At 42.3% G+C, this 24,145-nt stretch overlaps 1 protein-coding gene across 1 annotated transcript in view; it reads left to right on the forward strand.

Moving 5' to 3' along the window:
• negr1 (neuronal growth regulator 1) overlaps positions 1-23,914 on the forward strand; it is a 385,111-nt gene extending 361,197 nt beyond the window's left edge. Inside the window, exon 7 of the mRNA XM_061975472.2 lies at positions 21,989-23,914. Within this exon, the coding sequence (XP_061831456.1) occupies positions 21,989-22,086 (98 nt within the window). The 3' untranslated portion in view covers positions 22,087-23,914. The remainder of the gene's footprint in view (positions 1-21,988) is intronic.
• The last annotated feature ends 231 nt before the right edge of the window (positions 23,915-24,145 follow it).

Consider the following 24,145-nt stretch of genomic DNA (forward strand, 5'->3'; position numbering starts at 1 on the left):
CACCCACAAGCCCCACCCACCTTGGACTGGAACTGTTCCACCACCCACACACTCCACCCACCTTAGACTGGAACTGTTCCACCACCCACACACTCCACCCACCTTAGACTGGAACTGTTCCACCACCCACAAGCTCCACCCACCTTGGACTGGATTTTTTTCCAAGTTCATAAAAACAAATTCCAGGAATTGCCACAATTCCCGGTTTTCCAAAGTCCTATTTTCACCTCTTCCTGCAAAGTTTTCCCAAAGTGGTCCCAATGGATGCTGCTCCCTGTGAGACTAAAACTGCTATCTGGTCCCAATGGATGCTGCTCCCTGTGAGACTAGAACTGCTATCTGGACCCAATGGATGCTGCTCCCTGTGAGACTAGAACTGCTATCTGGACCCAATGGATGCTGCTCCCTGTGAGACTAGAACTGCTATCTGGACCCAATGGATGCTGCTCCCTGTGAGACTGGAACTGCTATCTGGACCCAATTGATGCTGCTCCCTGTGAGACTAGAACTGCTATCTGGTCCCAATGGATGCTGCTCCCTGTGAGACTAGAACTGCTATCTGGTCCCAATGGATGCTGCTCCCTGTGAGACTAGAACTGCTATCTGGTCCTAATGGATGTTGCTCCCTGTGAGACTAGAGCTGCTATCTGGACCCAATGGATGCTGCTCCGTGTGAGACTAGAACTGCTATCTGGACCCAATTGGTGCTGCTCCCTGTGAGACTAGAACTGCTATCAGGACCCAATGGATGTTGCTCCCTGTGAGACTAGAACTGCTACCTGGACCCAATGGATGCTGCTCCCTGTGAGACTAGAACTGCTATCTGGACCCAATTGGTGCTGCTCCCTGTGAGACTAGAACTGCTATCTGGACCCAATGGATGCTGCTCCCTGTGAGACTAGAACTGCTATCTGGTCCCAATGGATGCTGCTCCCTGTGAGACTAGAACTGCTATCTGGACCCAATGGATGCTGCTCCCTGTGAGACTAGAACTGCTATCTGGACCCAATTGGTGCTGCTCCCTATGAGACTAAAACTGCTATCTGGACCCAATGGATGCTGCTCCCTGTGAGACTAGAACTGCTATCTGGTCCCAATGGATGCTGCTCCCTGTGAGACTAGAACTGCTATCTGGTCCCAATGGATGCTGCTCCCTGTGAGACTAGAACTGCTATCTGGTCCAAATGGATGCTGCTCCCTGTGAGACTAGAACTGCTATCTGGTCCCAATGGATGCTGCTCCCTGTGAGACTAGAACTGCTATCTGGTCCCAATGGATGCTGCTCCCTGTGAGACTAGAACTGCTATCTGGTCCCAATGGATGCTGCTCCCTGTGAGACTAGAACTGCTATCTGGACCCAATGGATGCTGCTCCCTGTGAGACTAGAACTGCTATCTGGACCCAATTGGTGCTGCTCCCTATGAGACTAGAACTGCTATCTGGACCCAATGGATGCTGCTCCAGGTGAGACGAGAACTGCTATCTGGACCCAATTGGTGCTGCTCCCTGTGAGACTAGAACTGCTATCTGGTCCCAATGGATGCTGCTCCCTGTGAGACTGGAACTGCTATCTGGACCCAATTGATGCTGCTCCCTGTGAGACTAAAACGGTTATCTGGTCCCAATGGATGCTGCTCCCTGTGAGACTAGAACTGCTATCTGGTCCCAATGGATGCTGCTCCCTGTGAGAATAGAACTGCTATCTGGACCCAATGGAGGCTGCTCCCTGTGAGACTAGAACTGCTATCTGGTCCTAATGGATGTTGCTCCCTGTGAGACTAGAACTGCTATCTGGTCCCAATGGATGCTGCTCCGTGTGAGACTAGAACTGCTATCTGGACCCAATGGATGCTGCTCCCTGTGAGACTAGAACTGCTATCTGGACCCAATTGGTGCTGCTCCCTATGAGACTAAAACTGCTATCTGGTCCCAATGGATGCTGCTCCCTGTGAGACTAGAACTGCTATCTGGACCCAATGGATGCTGCTCCCTGTGAGACTAAAACAGCTATCTGGTCCCAATGAATGCTGCTCCCTGTGAGACTAGAACTGCTATCTGGACCCAATGGATGCTGCTCCATGTGAGACTAGAACTGTTATCTGGTCCCAATTGGTGTTGCTCCCTGTGAGACTAAAACTGCTATCTGGTCCCAATGGATGCTGCTCCCTGTGAGACTGGAACTGCTTTCTGGACCCAATGGATGCTGCTCCCTGTGAGACTAGAACTGCTATCTGGACCCAATGGATGCTGCTCCCTGTGAGACTAGAACTGCTATCTAGACCCAATTGGTGCTGCTCCCTGTGAGACTAGAACTGCTATCTGGTCCCAATGGATGCTGCTCCCTGTGAGACTAGAACTGCTATCTGGTCCCAATGGATGCTGCTCCCTGTGAGACTAGAACTGTATCTGGACCTCAGCCAGCTCGTGTTTGCCTAATAGAAGAACAAACGGTGTCACAGCCAGTGGGCGTGTCCACACCACAGCACAGTTCCACACCAGTGCGGGTGTGGTGAGTGTCAGCATTGACTCCAGACATAATCCAGTGCTCGTACTAATCGCTTGGCAATTGATCCGATCCCGTCTTAGTCCAACAATTCCTGCGACGCAGATCATTGATCAGAGCGATCAATGAAGAGCTGAGGCTGGCAAACAGGAAGAGCAAGCATGGATTCTTCTGCAAACAACACAGCTGCACTGAAGAAAATTCAAGTCCCGTTGGAGTCGCCTCAGGTGAGATGCGATAACCAGGCGCTCGGCAGCGATAAACTTATCTGGTATCAATCAGGAGCAACACACACTTACCAGCGCAGTGCAGGTCTTATCAGGACCTTCGTGGAAAGGACAAGAGTGAGCAGTTTTATCATAATAACAGCAGGAGGACAAGGACCCAACCAAGGGCAGGATGATATCAGCCGATACGTTAATTGTGGTGCAACATACCAAACCAAGGGCAGGATGATATCAGCCGATACATTAATTGTGGTGCAACATACCAAACCAAGGCCAGGATGATATCAGCCGATACATTAATTGTGGTGCAACATACCAAACCAAGGGCAGGATGATATCAGCCGATACATTAATTGTGGTGCAACATACCAAACCAAGGCCAGGATGATATCAGCCGATACATTGATGGGGGTGTAACATACCAAACCAAGGGCAGGATGATATCAGCTGATACATTAATTTTGGTGCAACATACCAAACTAAGGCCAGGATGATATCAGCCGATACATTGATGGGGGTGCAATATAGCAAACCAAGAGCAGGATGATATCAGCTGATACATTGATGGGTGCAATATACCAAACCAAGGGCAGGACAATATCAGCCGATACGTTGATGTGGGTGCAACATATAAAACCAAGGGCAGGATGATATCAGCCGATACATTAATTGTGGTACAACATACCAAACCAAGGGCAGGAAAATATCAGCCGATACGTTGATGTGGGTGCAACATACCAAACCAGGGGCAGTATGACATCAGCTGATACATTGATGGGGGTGCAACATAGCAAACCAAGGGCAGGATGATATCAGTGGATGAGGGTGCAACATATAAATCCAAGGGCAGGATGATATCAGTGGATGAGGGTGCAACATATAAAACCAAGGGCAGGATGATATCAGTGGATGAGGGTGCAACATTTAAAACCAAGGGCAGGATGATATCAGTGGATGAGGGTGCAACATAGCAAACCAAGGGCAGGATGATATCAGTGGATACATTGATGGTGGTGCAACATATAAAAACCACGGGCAGGATGATATCAGTGGATACATTGATGAGGGTGCAACATATAAAACCAAGGGCAGGATGATATCAGTGGATGGGGGTGCAACATATAAAACCAAGGGCAGGATGATATCAGTGGATACATTGATGGTGGTGCAACATACCAAACCAAGGGCAGGATGATATCAGTGGATGGTGGTGCAACATACCAAACCAAGGGCAGGATGATATCAGTGGATGAGGGTGCAACATATAAAACCAAGGGCAGGATGATATCAGTGGATGAGGGTGCAACATAGCAAACATTGCTCCTCACCCCAGCAGCTGACTCAGCACAATCCTTGTGTCTGCAGGCCAGAATAAACCCTGATAAGTAAAGCCTGATAAGCGCTAACGAGGAGCAGGGAATTATTATCCAGAGAGAGCAGCAGAGAGGCAAATATGAGAGGAGATTACTGCGAGAGTTACGTTTGTTTGTGCATTTTAATATTAAGCCTCAAACATTTACAGTCAAAGTCATGGACTAATTAGACTTTCTGGAACACTGACATTAAATATGCTACTTTCTCTGTATCTGTCCTATAACTGTCCTGTATCTACTGTACTGTCCTATATCTGTCCTGTATCTGTCCTATAACTGTCCTGTATCTACTGTACTGTCCTATATCTGTCCTGTATCTATTGTACTGTCCTATATCTGTCCTGTATCTACTGTACTGTCCTATATCTGTCCTGTATCTATTGTACTGTCCTATATCTGTCCTGTATCTACTGTACTTTCCTATAACTGTCCTGTATCTACTGTACTGTCCTATTCTACTGTACTGTCCTGTATCTATTGTACTGTCCTGTATCTATTGTACTGTCCTGTATCTGTCCTGTATCTACTGTACTGTCCTATAACTGTCCTGTATCTACTGTACTGTCCTATTCTACTGTACTGTCCTGTATCTATTGTACTGTCCTGTATCTATTGTACTGTCCTGTATCTGTCCTGTATCTATTGTACTGTCCTGTATCTGTCCTGTATCTGTCCTGTATCTATTGTACTGTCCTGTATCTGTCCTGTATCTATTGTACTGTCCTGTATCTATTGTACTGTCCTTTATCTGTCCTGTATCTACTGTACTGTCCTGTATCTGTCCTGTATCTATTGTACTGTCCTGTATCTATTGTACTGTCATGTATCTGTCCTGTATCTATTGTACTGTCCTGTATCTATTGTACTGTCCTGTATCTGTCCTGTATCTATTGTACTGTCCTGTATCTGTCCTGTATCTACTGTACTGTCCTGTATCTGTCCTGTATCTATTGTACTGTCCTGTATCTATTGTACTGTCCTGTATCTGTCCTGTATCTATTGTACTGTCCTGTATCTATTGTACTGTCCTGTATCTGTCCTGTATCTATTGTACTGTCCTGTATCTGTCCTGTATCTACTGTACTGTCCTGTATCTGTCCTGTATCTATTGTACTGTCCTGTATCTATTGTACTGTCCTGTATCTGTCCTGTATCTATTGTACTGTTCTGTATCTGTCCTGTATCTACTGTACTGTCCTGTATCTGTCCTGTATCTATTGTACTGTTCTGTATCTGTCCTGTATCTACTGTACTGTCCTGTATCTGTCCTGTATCTATTGTACTGTCCTGTATCTGTCCTGTATCTATTGTACTGTCCTGTATCTATTGTACTGTCCTGTATCTGTCCTGTATCTATTGTAGTGTCCTGTATCTGTCCTGTATCTATTGTACTGTCCTGTATCTATTGTACTGTCCTGTATCTGTCCTGTATCTATTGTACTGTCCTGTATCTGTCCTGTATCTATTGTACTGTCCTGTATCTGTCCTGTATCTATTGTACTGTCCTGTATCTATTGTACTGTCCTGTATCTGTCCTGTATCTATTGTACTGTCCTGTATCTGTCCTGTATCTATTGTACTGTCCTGTATCTGTCCTGTATCTATTGTACTGTCCTGTACCTATTGTACTGTCCTGTATCTGTCCTGTATCTATTGTACTGTCCTGTATCTATTGTACTGTCCTGTATCTGTCCTGTATCTATTGTACTGTCCTGTATCTGTCCTGTATCTATTGTACTGTCCTGTATCTGTCCTGTATCTATTGTACTGTCCTGTATCTATTGTACTGTCCTGTATCTGTCCTGTATCTATTGTACGGTCCTGTATCTGTCCTGTATCTATTGTAGTGTCCTGTATCTATTGTACTGTCCTGTATCTGTCCTGTATCTATTGTACTGTCCTGTATCTATTGTACTGTCCTGTATCTGTCCTGTATCTATTGTACGGTCCTGTATCTGTCCTGTATCTATTGTAGTGTCCTGTATCTATTGTACGGTCCTGTATCTGTCCTGTATCTATTGTAGTGTCCTGTATCTATTGTACTGTCCTGTATCTATTGTACTGTCCTGTATCTGTCCTGTATCTATTGTACTGTCCTGTATCTGTCCTGTATCTATTGTACTGTCCTGTATCTATTGTACTGTCCTGTATCTGTCCTGTATCTATTGTACTGTCCTGTATCTATTGTACTGTCCTATATCTGTCCTGTATCTGTCCTGTATCTATTGTACTGTCCTGTATCTGTCCTGTATCTGTTCTGTATCTGTCCTGTATCTACTGTACTGCCCTGTATCTATTGTACTGTCCTGTATCTGTCCTGTATCTATTGTAGTGTCCTGTATCTATTGTACTGTCCTGTATCTGTCCTGTATCTATTGTACTGTCCTGTATCTGTCCTGTATCTATTGTACTGTCCTGTATCTGTCCTGTATCTATTGTAGTGTCCTGTATCTATTGTACTGTCCTGTATCGGTCCTGTATCTATTGTAGTGTCCTGCAGGTGTTTGTGAGTAAAGACCAATGGAATGAATCTCTTTCAAAACTAAGATTCAACTCAAGAGATCAGATTTTCAAAAAGGTGGCATTTGCAAAAGGTGTAGTTTCAGATAAAACATTATAGAGACGTTTTATCTGAAACTACACGTTTTGCCTGAAACTCCACTTTTTATCTGAAACTCCACTTTTTATCTGAAACTACATGTTTTACGTAGTTTCAGCTGAAACACGTAGTTTTACGTTTTTTTTTGTAAGATGTATACAATGTCAATAAGATATATGACATGTGTGAAAAGGAGTAGGAAGAATCAGAGCTTACATAGCAGCTCCAGTACTAACTCATGACTTCATTCCCTGTTTTTCTTTGACTTCCTTCCACTTGCTGAAGGCTTTAAGTGTTGGACGTGCGTACAAATGTTTGAAATGACATTTTCCTCTAAAGTTACATTTGTTGAAAATAATTGTTGAACATTCTTGGCCAGCAGGTTGTAGTTTGCATCATTTTACATGTTTGCAAAAGCACCAAATCATTGCAAATAAATGAAGTGTTTGCAAACATCCAACATGATCTTTTATTATAACTCACCTAGTTTGTAACACACTTAGTCAATAATCGTATTTCTACACAATAACTCTACTTTTTCTACTTGTTTTCTGCCTTCTGTAGATTTGTGTGTTTTAAATAATGGACATAAAGTAGTTGTCAGTCCTTTTGTCATCCGTGGCTGATTGTTGTTTTGTTTGGTACTAAACTAGTTTAGTAGCAGGAGTTTGCCCTCCAGCATCAGGGAGGACTGAAAGAATGCTTCATTGACTTCAACTTCACTGCACACATTGTGCCAACCTTGTGGATCATTTTCTGCCTTCACAGAGTGAGAAAACTGGTAGATGAGCACTGATGTTAGACATTAGTAGACCACTTGTAGTATTAACCAGTGTTGGGACTAACGCGTTACAAAGTAACGCGTTACTTTAACCGTTAGTTTCGGCGGTAACTAGTAATCTAACGCGTTATTTTTTTATATTCAGTAACTCAGTTACCGTTACTACATGATGCGTTACTGCGTTATTTTACGTTACTTTGGTGGAAAGCACATTTTTTCCTCCACCCTGAAACAAAAGGAATGCAAAAGAAAACTTACGGATTCAAATCTACCAAGAACCCACCCACAGTTGAGGAGCTAAAGGATTTTGAGAACGACATGCTCAAAATGATACAATCAGTCAAATTCAAGCCAATCCGCAACCCACTCCTCACCAAGCTGAAAAATGACAAGGAGCGCATCAAGAAAGTAAACAACCTCATCATAGCTGCCGATAAAACCACAAACTTCTGCAGAATGGACATACCAGAACACCACACCTTACTGGACAGAAGCATCACCAAATCATACAAAAAAGCACAACCCAACACCTTACAGAACATCCACCTGGAAAATAAAAGGATCGCGGCTGAACTGGACATTGAGGACAGGGTGGACGCCACAGCCAACAAGGAAGCCTTCATCACATTGAAGGACCACAAACCCAACTTCGCAAATAACCCAACATGCCGACTAATAAACCCAACTAAATCTGAAATAGGAAAAATCAGCAAAATAATCTAGCAAAGCTGAATTTGACCAAGCAACCCCCCCGTACTAAAAAGCCCTTGATGAAAGCGGATACAATTTCACCCTCACCTATGAACCCACGCCAGGAAACCAGCCAAAAAAGAACAGAAAACGAAACGACATCATCTGGTACAACCCCCCATACAGCAAAAACGTCTCAACTAACATTGGACACAAATTCCTCAATCTGATTGACAAACACTTTCCCAAAGACAACACCCTAAGAAAAGTATTCAACAAGAACAACATTAAATTGAGCTACAGCTGTATGAACAATATACGACAAATCATCTCAAACCACAACAAAACAATTGCAAATGAGCCGTCGGCCCCCGGACAGAGCGACTCCAAAACCAACAAAGGCTGCAACTGCCGAAAGAAACCTGATTGCCCTCTCAACGGGGGGTGCTTACAAACATCAGTTGTCTACCAATCTAAGGTAACACGCAAGGACATTAACACATCCGACACATATGTAGGATTAACCGAGGGAGAGTTCAAAACCAGATGGAACAATCACAAGGCTTCTTTCAGGAACCAAAACCTGCGGAATACCACAGAACTCAGCAAACACATTTGGGACCTCAAAGACAATAATGTTGAATATTCAATAACATGGCAAATTCTTGCATCCAGCACACCTTACAATAGTGGTAATAAAAGATGCAACCTATGCTTGAAAGAGAAACTGTTTATTATTTACCGTCCAGACCTGTCATCCCTCAACAAGTGCAGCGAAATTGTAACAGCATGCCGCCACAGACGGAAACACCTCCTAGGTAACACATGAGCCAATCACCACGCCCCTACGCCAGCCTGTACCCACCCACTCTGTGCCCTATACAAACCATGGTATGTGAATGCTCCCATTAAAATCTCCTGATGATTGAGGGAACCCCCCCTCATGAAACAGGCCTGTAGAGATGAAATAGTCTTGTGATTTTTTTTCCCACACATACATATATATATATATATATATATATATATATATATATATATATATATATATATATATATATATATATATATATATATATAGGGTCTCATGGTTGGCAAGTATGATAAAGGGGACCACAAAACATGTCATTATTGTCTTTATTATAACAAAAAATGTTAGTGTACATGAAACATATGTTTATTATTGTCATTTAGTCCTTAAATAAAATAGTGAACATACTAGACAACTTGTCTTTTAGTAGTAAGTAAACAAACAAAGACTCCTAATTAGTCTATGCAGTAACATATTGTGTCATTTATACACCTATTATTTTGTTCACATTATAAAGGACAAACTGTAAAAAATTGATTATTTATCTACTTGTTCATTTACTGTTAATATCTGCTTATTTTCAGTTTTAACATGTTCTATCTACACTTCTGTTAAAATGTAATAAGCACTTATTCTTCTCTTCTTTGATACTTGACATTAGTTTTGGATGATACCACACATTTAGGTATCGATCCGATATCAAGTAGTTACAGGATCATACAATAAAATATAATACTTAATACATAAAATGCTGATGTAAAGGGTAGGTGTCGCTCTGTTTTCTGTTTTAGCATGTTCTATCTACACTTCTGTTAAAATGTAATCATCACGTATCATACTCTTCTTTGATACTTGACATTAGTATTGGATGATACCACAGGATCATACATTGGTCATATTCAAAGTCCTCATGTGTCCAGGGACGTATTTACTGACTTTATAAACATAATATGATTTTTTTTTATATGGGGAAAATACTTAGTGACGATAAAAAATATCGATGTAATCTTAGTAGTATCGACTAGATACGCTCTTGTACTTGGTATCACTACAGTGGATGTCAGGTGTAGATCCACCCATGGTGTTTGTTTACATTGTGACGCCGGCGAGCTATTGTATCCTCCTACGGTGTGTAGTGAAGCATGTTTAGCTATCTTTCGTCCTCCAGTGATAATGCTACTTGTAAGAAACTTACTTTGTTTGTCGCCGTGGAGACCAGGATTAGTGATTTTTAAGTGTCTAAAACACTGTTGATGGATAAGCCATGTGTTAAATCAGCTCTTCCTGAGGGTGTTTCAGTGTTATAACTTCACCTTTATCTTTACTTTGTACACCAAAATGTGTCCATTCTCCCTTTTCTGTCTACACACTGTGTCTGCTTGTAAGTACTCTGTGTGTGTGCGCTGCCCAACCTGCTCCTCCGCTGGTAAAACCAGCAATGACACAACGTGACGACGTGCCGTCATGCCCGTTTAAAAAAAACAGGTACTTTTTCAAGGCGGTATTGCACCGAATATGATTAGTTAGTATGGCGGTACTTTACTAGTACCGGTATACCGTACAACCCTACCACAAAGCCACTGAGTGGATGATCGAGTCGAGCTGAAGGCTGAAGTCTGCCTTCAATCGTAGCCCCCTCCCCCTTCCCCCGCTCACTCTCACAGCTATCAGGTGACCCTCATCACTTTCTCATTTCCCGCCCTCATCTGCAGCCCGCCGCTGAGACGGGTCATTAGAGCGCCGGATCCAAAGAGCCTTTCCGCCGGGCGTTGATGAATGCCCCGGGTAAGGCGGCAATCGCGGCGTGTGCAAGGGAGCGGGGGCGGCGCCGCGAGCTGGTTAAATGATCTCCGAAGGCTATTTTGATAATGGAGGCTTTTCATTACTTAGCGTAATGCAAACGACCGGAGAGGCTAACGAGCTTGAAGGTGCACCCGGGCGAGGACTCCGAGGAACGCCAGCCCAGGTCTCCCACGCCACGGTTGCTGCAAGAGCGGGATTACGGATGACGGGAGGGTCTGCGACAAGCCATTCTTGTCGATACCGGACACGAGGCCTTGGACTCAGTCCGAGGACCACACATTCCGAGAGGGTTGATTCTAGAGATCCACCCATCCATCCATCCATCCATCTTCTTCCGCTTATCCGAGGTCGGGTCGCGGGGGCAGCAGCTTAAGCAGGGAAGCCCAGACTTCCCTCTCCCCAGCCACTTCGTCCAGCTCTTCCTGTGGGACCCCGAGGCGTTCCCAGGCCAGCCGGGAGACATAGTCTTCCCAACGTGTCCTGGGTCTTCCCCGCGGCCTCCTACCGGTGGGACGTGCCCTAAACACCTCCCTAGGGAGGCGTTCGGGTGGCATCCTGACCAGATGCCCGAACCACCTCATCTGGCTCCTCTCCATGTGGAGGAGCAGCGGCTTTACTTTGAGCTCCTCCCGGATGGCAGAGCTTCTCACCCTATCTCTAAGGGAGAGCCCCGCCACTTGGCGGAGGAAACTCATTTCGGCCGCTTGTACCCGTGATCTTGTCCTTTCGGTCATAACCCAAAGCTCATGACCATAGGTGAGGATGGGAACGTAGATCGACCGGTAAATTGAGAGCTTTGCCTTCCGGCTCAGCTCCTTCTTCACCACAACGGATCGATACAGCGTCCGCATTACTGAAGACGCCGCACCGATCCGCCTGTCGATCTCACGATCCACTCTTCCCTCACTCGTGAACAAGACTCCGAGGTACTTGAACTCCTCCACTTGGGGCAAGATCTCCTCCCCAACCCGGAGATGGCACTCCACCCTTTTCCGGGCGAGAACCATGGACTCGGACTTGGAGGTGCTGATTCTCATCCCAGTCGCTTCACACTCAGCTGCGAACCGATCCAGTGAGAGCTGAAGATCCTGGCCAGATGAAGCCATCAGGACCACATCATCTGCAAAAAGCAGAGACCTAATCCTGCAGCCACCAAACCAGATCCCCTCAACGCCTTGACTGCGCCTAGAAATTCTGTCCATAAAAGTTATGAACAGAATGGGTGACAAAGGGCAGCCTTGGCGGAGTCCAACCCTCACTGGAAACGTGTCCGACTTACTACCGGCAATGCGGACCAAGCTCTGACACTGATCATACAGGGAGCGGACTGCCACAATCAGACAGTCCGATACCCCGTACTCTCTGAGCACTCCCCACAGGACTTCCCGGGGTACACGGTCGAATGCCTTCTCCAAGTCCACAAAACACATGTAGACTGGTTGGGCAAACTCCCATGCACCCTCAAGGACCCTGCCGAGAGTATAGAGCTGGTCCACAGTTCCACGACCAAGATGAAAACCACACTGTTCCTCCTGAATCCGAGGTTCGACTATCCGGCGTAGCCTCCTCTCCAGTACACCTGAATAGACCTTACCGGGAAGGCTGAGGAGTGTGATCCCACGATAGTTAGAACACACCCTCCGGTTCCCCTTCTTAAAGAGAGGAACCACCACCCCGGTCTGCCAATCCAGAGGTACCGCCCCCGATGTCCACGCGATGCTGCAGAGTCTTGTCAACCAAGACAGACATATACATATATATGTATATATCTATACATACACACACAAACATATATATATATATATATATATATATATATATATATATATATATATATATATATATATATATATATATATATGTATGTATGTGTGGGAAAAAAATCACAAGACTATTTCATCTCTACAGGCCTGTTTCATGAGGGGGGGTACCCTCAATCATCAGGAGATTTTAATGGGAGCATTCACATACCATGGTTTATATAGGGCACAGAGTGGGTGGGTACAGGCTGGCCTAGGGGCGTGGTGATTGGCTCATGTGTTACCTAGGAGGTGTTTCCGTCTATGGCGGCATGCTGTTACAATTTCGCTGCGCTTGTTGAGGGATGACAGGTCTGGACGGTAAATAATAAACAGTTTCTCTTTCAAGCATAGGTTGCATCTTTTATTACCACTATTGTAAGGTGTGCTGGATGCAAGAATTTGCCATGTTATTGAATATTCAACATTATTGTCTTTGAGGTCCCAAATGTGTTTGCTGAGTTCTGTGGTATTTCGCAGGTTTTTGTTCCTGAAAGAAGCCTTGTGATTGTTCCATCTGGTTTTGAATTCTCCCTCGGTTAATCCTACATATGTGTCGGATGTGTTAATGTCCTTGCGTATTACCTTAGATTGGTAGACAACTGATGTTTGTAAGCACCCCCCGTTATATATATATATATATATATATATATATATATATATATATATATATATATATATATATATATATATATATATATATATATATATATATATATATATATATATATATATATATAGAGAGAGAGATGTGTCTTGGAAGAAGGAGATGTGTCCCAATAGAACATTTGAAGCTGATGGCTGAAGTCCAGAAGAAAACATGGAATCATCTTTTGTCATTTTCAGGACTTTTGACTGGTGCAGAATGGAATGGAATGTTCCTTTGTTGCAGTCAAACAGTCAGTAGAAGCTTCACTCTCGTCTTAGAACATACTTTGTCTGCAGCACCTCCTTGATGATGGACTGTCTTTATAGGCGCTCCTGACAATTATTGCTGCTTTTTGCCTCCTTGCCTCCTTGCCTCCTTGCCTCCTTGCCTCCTTGCCTCCTTGCCTCCAAGCATCACAGTAATGTTGCTGTGAGCCACTCGCAGCTTCGGGAGTCAATTAGTTAGAAACAACACAGACATCTTCTTCTACCTGCTCAGATAAGTGAGATGTGCAATATAAGCAATGAGGAGCAGGCCCAATGGTGGCTGCGCTCGCAGGACCGTTGTCATGGCAACCCTCTCCTTTCCTCGTCTCTCGCTCGCCCAAAAACGCTGCGATTATCCTGCGGTGTGTATTGGACGAGAGCAGCCGGGAGACAAACATAGAACAGAAGTGGAGGCAAACAGCCAAACATGCGCTCTAAATGATACTTGTATTTCCATTTGATATCTCTTTTATTTATAGCACTTTTATTTCTATGTTATATCTCTCCCTGTGTCATGTTGCACTTTTATTTCTATGTTATATCTCTCCCTGTCTCATGTTGCACTTTTATTTCTATTTTATATCTCTCTGTGTGTCATGTTGCACGTTATTTATATTTTATATCTCCCTGTGTCATGTTGCACTTGTATTTATATTTTGATACATCTCTGTGTGCAGTAGTGTGTACAGGCTCTAAATGATACTTGTATTTCCATTTGATACCTCTTTTATTTATAGCACTTTTATTTCTATTTTATATCTCTCCCTGTCTCATGTTGCACTTTTATTTCTATTTTATATCTCTCCCTTTGTCATGTTGCACTTTTATTTCTATTTTATATCTCTCCCTGTCTCATGTTGCACTTTTATTTCTATTTTATATCTCTCCCTGTCTCATGTTGCACTTTTATTTCTATTTTATATCTCTCCCTTTGTCATGTTGCACTTTTATTTCTATTTTATATCTCTCCCTGTCTCATGTTGCACTTTTATTTCTATTTTATATCTCTCCCTGTCTCATGTTGCACTTTTATTTCTATTTTATATCTCTCCCTTTGTCATGTTGCACTTTTATTTATATTTTATATCTCTCCCTGTCTCATGTTGCACTTTTATTTCTATTTTATATCTCTCCCTGTGTCATGTTGCACTTTTATTTATATTTTATATCTCTCTGTGTGTCATGTTGCACTTTTATTTATATTTGTATATCTCTCTGCGTGTCATGTTGCACTTTTATTTATATTTTTATATCTCTCTGCATCTGTCATGTTGCACTTTTATTTATATTTGTATATCTCTGCGTGTCATTTTGCACTTTTATTTATATTTTATAACTCTCTGCGTGTTATGTTGCACTTTATTTATATTTTATATCTCTCCCTGTCTCATGTTGCACTTGTATTTATATTTTGATACATCTCTGTGTGCAGTAGTGTGTACAGGCTATAAAATAGCGTGTACTATTAGTGTGTACAGGCTATAAAATAGCGTGTACTATTAGTGTGTACAGGCTCTAAAATAGCATGTACTGTTAGTGTGTACAGGCTATAAAATAGCGTGTACTATTAGTGTGTACAGGCTCTAAAATAGCGTGTACTATTAGAGTATACAGTCTATAAAATAGTGTGTACTATTAGTGTGTACAGGCTCTAAAATAGCGTGTACTATTAGTGTGTACATGCTATAAAATAGCGTGTACTATTAGTGTGTACAGGCTATAAAATAGCGTGTACTATTAGTGTGTACAGGCTATAAAATAGCGTGTACTATTAGTGTGTACAGGCTATAAAATAGCGTGTACTATTAGTGTGTACAGGCTATAAAATAGCATGTACTATTAGTGTGTACAGGGTTTAAAATAGCGTTTACTATTACAGTGTAGTCTATAAAATAGCTTGTACTATTAGTGTGTACAGGCTCTAAATTAGTGTGTACTGTTAGTGTGTACAGGCTATAAAATAGCGTGTACTATTAGTGTGTACAGGCTATAAAATAGCGTGTACTATTAGTGTGTACAGGCTATAAAATAGCGTGTACTATTAGTTTGTACAGGCTATAAAATAGCGTGTACTATTAGTGTGTACAGGCTATAAAATAGCGTGTACTATTAGTGTGTACAGGCTATAAAATAGCGTGTACTATTAGTGTGTACAGGCTATAAATTAGCGTGTACTATTAGTGTGTACAGGTTATAAAATAGCGTGTACTATTAGTGTGTACAGGCTATAAAATAGCGTGTACTATTAGTGTGTACAGGCTATAAAATAGCGTGTACTATTAGAGTGTACAGGCTATAAAATAGCGTGTACTATTAGTGTGTACAGGCTATAAAATAGCATGTACTATTAGAGTGTACAGTCTATAAAATAGCGTGTACTATTAGTGTGTACAGGCTATAAAATAGCGTGTACTATTAGTGTGTACAGGCTCTAAAATAGCGTGTGCTGTTAGTGTGTACAGGCTATAAAATAGCGTGTACTATTAGTGTGTACAAGCTATAAAATAGCGTGTACTATTAGTGTGTACAGGCTATACAATAGCGTGTACTATTAGTGTGTACAGGCTATAAAATAGCGTGTACTATTAGTGTGTACAGGCTATAAAATAGCGTGTACTATTAGTGTGTACAGGCTCTAAAATAGCGTGTACTATTAGTGTGTACAGGCTATAAAATAGCGTGTACTATTAGTGTGTACAGGCTATAAAATAGCGTGTACTATTAGTGTGTACAGGCTCTAAAATAGCGTGTACTATTAGTGTGTACAGGCTATAAAATAGCGTGTACTATTAGTGTGTACAGGCTATAAAATAGCGTGTACTATTAGTGTGTACAGGCTCTAAAATAGCGTGTACTATTAGTGTGTACAGGCTATAAAATAGCGTGTACTATTAGTGTGTACAGGCTATAAAATAGCGTGTACTATTAGTGTGTACAGGCTAAAAAATAGCGTGTACTATTAGTGTGTACAGGCTATAAAATAGCATGTACTATTAGTGTGTACAGGCTATAAAATAGCGTGTACTATTAGTGTGTACAGGCCATAAAATAGCGTGTACTATTAGTGTGTACAGGGTTTAAAATAGCGTTTACTATTACAGTGTACAGTCTATAAAATAGCGTGTACTATTAGTGTGTACAGGCTATAAAATAGCGTGTACTATTAGTGTGTACAGTCTATAAAATAGCATGTACTATTAGGGTTGCAGGCTCTAAAATAGCGTGTACTATTAGTGTGTACAGGCTCTAAAATAGTGTGTACTATTAGTGTGTACAGGCTATAAAATAGCGTGTACTATTAGTGTGTACAGGCTATAAAATAGCGTGTACTATTAGTGTGTACAGGCTATAAAATAGCGTGTACTATTAGTGTGTACAGGCTATAAAATAGCGTGTACTAATAGTGTGTACAGGCTCTAAAATAGCGTGTACTATTAGAGTGTACAGTCTATAAAATAGCGTGTACTATTAGTGTGTACAGGCTATAAAATAGCGTGTACTATTAGTGTGTACAGGCTATAAAATAGCGTGTACTATTAGTGTGTACAGGCTATTAAATAGCGTGTACTATTAGTGTGTACAGGGTTTAAAATAGCGTTTACTATTACAGTGTACAGTCTATAAAATAGCGTGTACTATTAGTGTGTACAGGCTATAAAATAGCGTGTACTATTAGTGTGTACAGTCTATAAAATAGCATGTACTATTAGGGTTACAGGCTCTAAAATAGCGTGTACTATTAGTGTGTACAGGCTATAAAATAGCGTGTACTATTAGTGTGTACAGGCTTTAAAATAGCGTGTATTATTAGTGTGTACAGGCTATAAAATAGCGTGTACTATTAGTGTGTACAGGCTATAAAATAGTGTGTACTATTAGTGTGTACAGGCTCTAAAATAGCGTGTACTGTTAGTGTGTACAGGCTATAAAATAGCGTGTACTATTAGTGTGTACAGGCTATAAAATAGCGTGTACTATTAGTGTGTACAGGCTATAAAATAGCGTGTACTATTAGTGTGTACAGGCTATAAAATAGCGTGTACTATTAGTGTGTACAGGCTTTAAAATAGCGTGTACTATTAGTGTGTACAGGCTATAAAATAGCGTGTACTATTAGTGTGTACAGGCTATAAAATAGTGTGTACTATTAGTGTGTACAGGCTCTAAAATAGCGTGTAATATTAGTGTGTACAGGGTTTAAAATAGCGTTTACTATTACAGTGTACAGTCTATAAAATAGCATGTACTATTAGTGTGTACAGGCTCTAAAATAGTGTGTACTATTAGTGTGTACAGGCTCTAAAATAGCGTGTACTTTTAGTGTGTACAGGGTTTAAAATAGCGTTTACTATTAGTGTGTACAGGCTATAAAATAGCGTGTACTATTAGTGTGTACAGGCTATAAAAATGGCGTGTACTATTAGTGTGTACAGGCTATAAAATAGTGGGTATTATTCATGGCCGCGTTGCGTGTGATCTACTAAGACTGCGTGTGCAATTAAAAAGTGATGCAGAGTCATTTTGCGTGTACTCTACATGCATCACCATGGAAACACTCATTTACTGCGCAGTGGTGTCATCATACCTGTGTGCCAGGTGTTGAACCAGCAGCACACATCTCTAATCTTAACACTTTTTCCTGAATCACAAACGTGTTTAGCACACTGACACGTCATATATACATATATATATATATATATATATAGAAACCCAACACAACACTCCAATACGTGCACCATGACAGCAACCACCCACCCACCACCACGAAAAGAATACCTACCGGAATCAATAAAAGGCTATCGATGCTGTCATCTAGCAAAGCTGAATTTGACCAAGCAACCCCCCCGTACCAAAAAGCCCTTGATGAAAGCGGATACAATTTCACCCTCACCTATGAACCCACGCCAGGAAACCAGCCAAAAAAGAACAGAAAACGAAACGACATCATCTGGTACAACCCCCCCATACAGCAAAAACGTCTCAACTAACATTGGACACAAATTCCTCAATCTGATTGACAAACACTTTCCCAAAGACAACACCCTAAGAAAAGTATTCAACAAGAACAACATTAAATTGAGCTACAGCTGCATGAACAATATACGACAAATCATCTCAAACCACAACAAAACAATTGCAAATGAGCCGTCGGCCCCCAGACAGAGCGACTCCAAAACCAACAAAGGATGTAACTGTCGAAAGAAACCTGATTGCCCTCTCAACGGGGGGTGCTTACAAACATCAGTTGTCTACCAATCTAAGGTAATACGCAAGGACATTAACACATCCGACACATATGTAGGATTAACCGAGGGAGAATTCAAAACCAGATGGAACAATCACAAGGCTTCTTTCAGGAACCAAAACCTGCGAAATACCACAGAACTCAGCAAACACATTTGGGACCTCAAAGACAATAATGTTGAATATTCAATAACATGGCAAATTCTTGCATCCAGCACACCTTACAATAGTGGTAATAAAAGATGCAACCTATGCTTGAAAGAGAAACTGTTTATTATTTACCGTCCAGACCTGTCATCCCTCAACAAGCGCAGCGAAATTGTAACAGCATGCCGCCACAGACGGAAACACCTCCTAGGTAACACATGAGCCAATCACCACGCCCCTACGCCAGCCTGTACCCACCCACTCTGTGCCCTATATAAACCATGGTATGCGAATGCTCCCATTAAAATCTCCTGATGATTGAGGGAACCCCCCCCTCATGAAACAGGCCTGTAGAGATGAAATAGTCTTATGATTTTTTTCCCACACATACATATATATATATATATATATATATATAGTAATATATTTCCTGACTAAGAAAACAAACAAGATTAAAACAAATGCTAACAGAAACACCAAAACACATTAATTGTATACCTTTTATTCAGCCCCTTAAGTCGCCCAGCATTTATAAACATTATAAAAGGATGTTGCTGAATTGACAATATGTCTAATAGTTTTATTACTGGGCGTCCAACATGTTGACACACACACACACACACACACACACAGGACATGAAACTGTCACTTTGCACGTCCTTCTCACGCATGCTAAACAAAACACTAAGTAGTGCTGGTCAAAACGCTGATGAGTGTTGATAAATCAAATTGCGTGTGCTAAATCATTTCCATCTTGTACTCCCAGTATTGTGGACGTTTTGATGATCGCCATATATTTTGCGTACTCATGAAGACAGAGACACAAAGTTGCACGCCTTGTTCTGCTCACGAGTTTAGTCGATCGGCTTTGTGTGCTATCAAGTTTGCACGTGTTTTAGTACACGCAAACCTTTAGTGGATCACGCCCAACTGCACAGAAACATGTATTGTGCAACATATCAACACACTTGTGGGTTTTTTTTGTGTATTTGTCATGTCGCGTGTGTGTGTGTGTGTGTGTGTGTGTGTGTGTGTGTGTGTGTGTGTGTGTGTGTGTGTGTGTGTGTGTGTGTGTGTGTGTGTGTCCACATCAGAGGAGTTACATGGTGCACTAATTACATGGCCGTGTAAATAGAGGCACCCTGCTGATGTGGTGTTGCAACGCACACACACACACACACACACACACACACACACACACACACACACACACACACACACACACACACACACACACACACACACACACACACACAAGTGATTTCCCCTGGTGGAGCTCGGCTTGTTTGCCATACCTCACCGTGTGTGTGTGTGTGTGTGTGTGTGTGTGTGTGTGTGTGTGTGTGTGTGTGTGTGTGTGTGTGTGTGTGTGTGTGTGTGTGTGTGTGTGTTCAGACTGACTCACCAGCGACAATGAATCAACACACAAACATTGTGTGCAACACAAGTGACAACACTTCTTCCTGTATGCTACTATTTTCTGGTCCCGTTACCTGTTCCTGGTTGGCAATCAGGAGACACACCTGTCTTTGGTTGGCAATCAGGGGACACACCTGTCTTTGGTTGGCAATCAGGGGACACACCTGTCCCTGGTTGGCAATCAAGAGGCACACCTGTCCCTGGTTGGCATTAAGGAGACAGACCTGTCCCTGGTTGGCAATCAAGAAGCACACCTGTGCCTGGTTGTCAATCAGGAGACACACCTGTCCCTGGTAGTCAATATAAAGACGCACTTGTTCCTGGTTGTCAATATAGAGACACACCTGTGCCTGGTTGTCAATCAAGAGACACACCTGTGCCTGGTTGGCAATCAGGAGACACACCTGTCTTTGGTTGGCAATCAGGGGACACACCTGTCTTTGGTTGGCAATCAGGGGACACACCTGTCCCTGGTTGGCAATCAGGGGACACACCTGTCCCTGGTTGGCATTAAGGAGACAGACCTGTCCCTGGTTGGCAATCAAGAGGCAAACCTGTCCCTGGTTGTCAATCAGGAGACACACCTGTCCCTGGTTGTCAATATAAAGACGCACTTGTTCCTGGTTGTCAATATAGAGACACACCTGTGCCTGGTTGTCAATCAGAAGACACACCTGTCCTTGGTTGGCAATCAGGGGACACACCTGTCCCTGGTTGGCAATCAGGGGACACACCTGTCCCTGGTTGGCATTAAGGAGACAGACCTGTCCCTGGTTGGCAATCAAGAGGCACCCCTGTCCCTGGTTGGCAATCAGGAGACACACCTGTCCCTGGTAGTCAATATAAAGACGCACTTGTTCCTGGTTGTCAATATAGAGACACACCTGTCTTTGGTTGGCAATCAGGGGACACACCTGTCTTTGGTTGGCAATCAGGGGACACACCTGTCCCTGGTTGGCATTAAGGAGACAGACCTGTCCCTGGTTGGCAATCAAGAGGCACACCTGTCCCTGGTTGTCAATCAGGAGACACACCTGTCCCTGGTAGTCAATATAAAGACGCACTTGTTCCTGGTTGTCAATATAGAGACACACCTGTGCCTGGTTGTCAATCAGGAGACACACCTGTAGTGGTTGGAGTGTCCGCCCTGAGATGGGTAGGTTGTGAGTTCAAACCCCGGCCGAGTCATACCAAAGACTATAAAAATGGGAGCGATTACCTCCCTGCTTGGCACTCAGCATCAAGGGTTGGAATTGGGGGTTAAATCACCAAAAATTGTTCCTGGGCGCGGACACCGCTGCTGCTCACTGCTCCCCTCACCTCCCAGGGGGTGATCAAGAATGATGGGTCAAATGCAGAGAATGATTTCGCCACACCTAGTGTGTGTGTGTGACTATCATTGGTACTTTAACTTTAATTGGTCAAATGGTGGAGGGCGGGGCATCGAAATGAAAACAATAACAATATTTCGGGGCTGTAAATCCAATTTTGAAATGAGCTGAACTACTGCTATCAGTTAAAGAGGTATTGGAAAGGAAGATGATTTATTGACGCCTTTTGACACATCATTTAATGATGACTTGACATGAAATTACTACGTATGGCTCCTTTAAAGTTGATATTTGCTGATTCATTGATCCATTCCGACTAACCCCAACTTATCCTCTTCTTGGTCTACAGCGCCCAACACCGCCCCCTACGGGAGCACAGGAAGTGCGCACGCCCCGCTGGCCTGTCGATACCTGGTCCTGGCTCTCACCTTGATGGGCGTGTACTAGCGGGGCTCACCAGGGCAAAGAGACTGTCCACGGTTTTTGGCCCCGAGACCGGAATCCAATCGGGCGCAGTTTGGCGAAACGCAAAGAGGAAGAAAATAATCAGTACTTTTTTTTTTTCTCTCTCTCTTTTTGTCATGGTGAACTTCATGTAAATAATCATTTTTTTTATTTTCTGATTGATGGATGAATCGGCCCCGCCCCCCCCTCCCTCACGTCCAATCGTATCGCACGCTCAGCTTCTCTCGCGTGACATTCACATCCGTTTATCTCTGCGACGAGAAGGAAGGGAGTGTGCCCTCCGTTATTAGCGATTAGCATAATAATCTTTTTTTCAAGTGGGAGGAAGAAGGAGGAAAACACTTTCAGTAAAGTCACTTCTTTGGTTCCTTATCAACTCCTCTCTTTTACAAAAGGGAGTCAAAAGACGTTAGACATGATTTGTTGTCTTCAAAATATTCACTCAAGCTTTTTGTTTCGGTTTGTGTCTTCGTCATTTAGCGCAGGGGTGTCCAAGCTGCTGCCATATTAGCATGAACTTATATGACCCGATCCAAACAACCTTACCTAGTCATGGCTTTAAAAAAAAAAAAAAAACATGGTCACAACCTGCTCACTTAACTTTGTGGATGTAACAAGAAATGTCCAAGCACAGCACATAATTCAACATTGCACTCATTTAAATCCACTTATATGACCCGATCCAAACAACCTCCCCTAGTCATGGCGTAAAAAATTAATACAAAAGTGCAAAAAACACAAAAAGTCAACACCTATGGTCACACATGACACAACCTGCTCATGTAACTTTGTGGCTGTACCAAGAAATGTCCAATCACAGCACATAATTCAACATTGCACTCATTTAAATCCACTTATATGACCCGATCCAAACAACCTTCCCTAGTCATGGCGTAAAAAATTAATACAAAAGTGCAAAAAACACAAAAAGTCAACACCTATGGTCACACATGACACAACCTGCTCATGTAACTTTGTGGCTGTACCAAGAAATGTCCAATCACAGCACATAATTCAACATTGCACTCATTTAAATCCACTTATATGACCCGATCCAAACAACCTTCCCTAGTCATGGCGTAAAAAATTAATACAAAAGTGCAAAAAACACAAAAAAGTCAACACACATGGTCACACATAACACATCCTGCTCACTAAACATTGTGGATATTATAAAAAAAAACATGTCCAAGCACAGCACATAATTCCACATAAAACTCAATTGAATCCTCTTATATGACCCGATCCAAACAACCTTCCCTAGTCATGGCGTTAAAAAAAATGCAAACAATACAACAAGTCAACACAAACGGTCACACATAACTGAACTTTGTGGATATTATAAAACAATGTCAAACACACCACATAATTCAACATCACACTCATTTAAATCCAATTATATGACCAGATCCAAACAACCTTCCCTAGTCATGGCGTAAAAAATAAATACAAAAGTGCAAAAAACACAAAAAGTCAACACACATGGTCACACATAACACAACCTGCTCATGTAACTTTGTGGATGTAACAAGAAATGTCCACGCACAGCACATAATTCAACATTGCACTCATTTAAATCCACTTATATGACCTGATCCAAACAACCTTCCCTAGTCATGGCATTAAAAAAAAAAATGCAAACAGCACAACAAGTCAACACAAATGGTCACACATAACTGAACTCTGTGGATATTATTAAAAAAATGTCCAAGCACACCATATAATTCAACATTACACTCATTTCAATCCACTTATATGACCTGATCCAAACAACCTTCCCTAGTTATGGCGTTAAAAACAAAAAAAGTGCAAAAAAACACAAAAAGTCAACACAAATGGTCACACATAACACAACCTGCTCACTGAACTTTGTGGATATTATTTTAAAAAATGTCACAGCACATAATTCATCATTACACTCATTTAAATCCACTTATATGACCCGATGCAAACAACCTTCCCTAGTCATGGCGTAAAAAAAAAAAAATGCAAACAATACAAAAAGTCAACACAAACGGTCACACATAATTGAACTTTGTGG

Source organism: Nerophis lumbriciformis, linkage group LG14 (assembly GCF_033978685.3).
Source record: "Nerophis lumbriciformis linkage group LG14, RoL_Nlum_v2.1, whole genome shotgun sequence".
In the NCBI taxonomy this organism is placed as follows: domain Eukaryota; kingdom Metazoa; phylum Chordata; class Actinopteri; order Syngnathiformes; family Syngnathidae; genus Nerophis; species Nerophis lumbriciformis.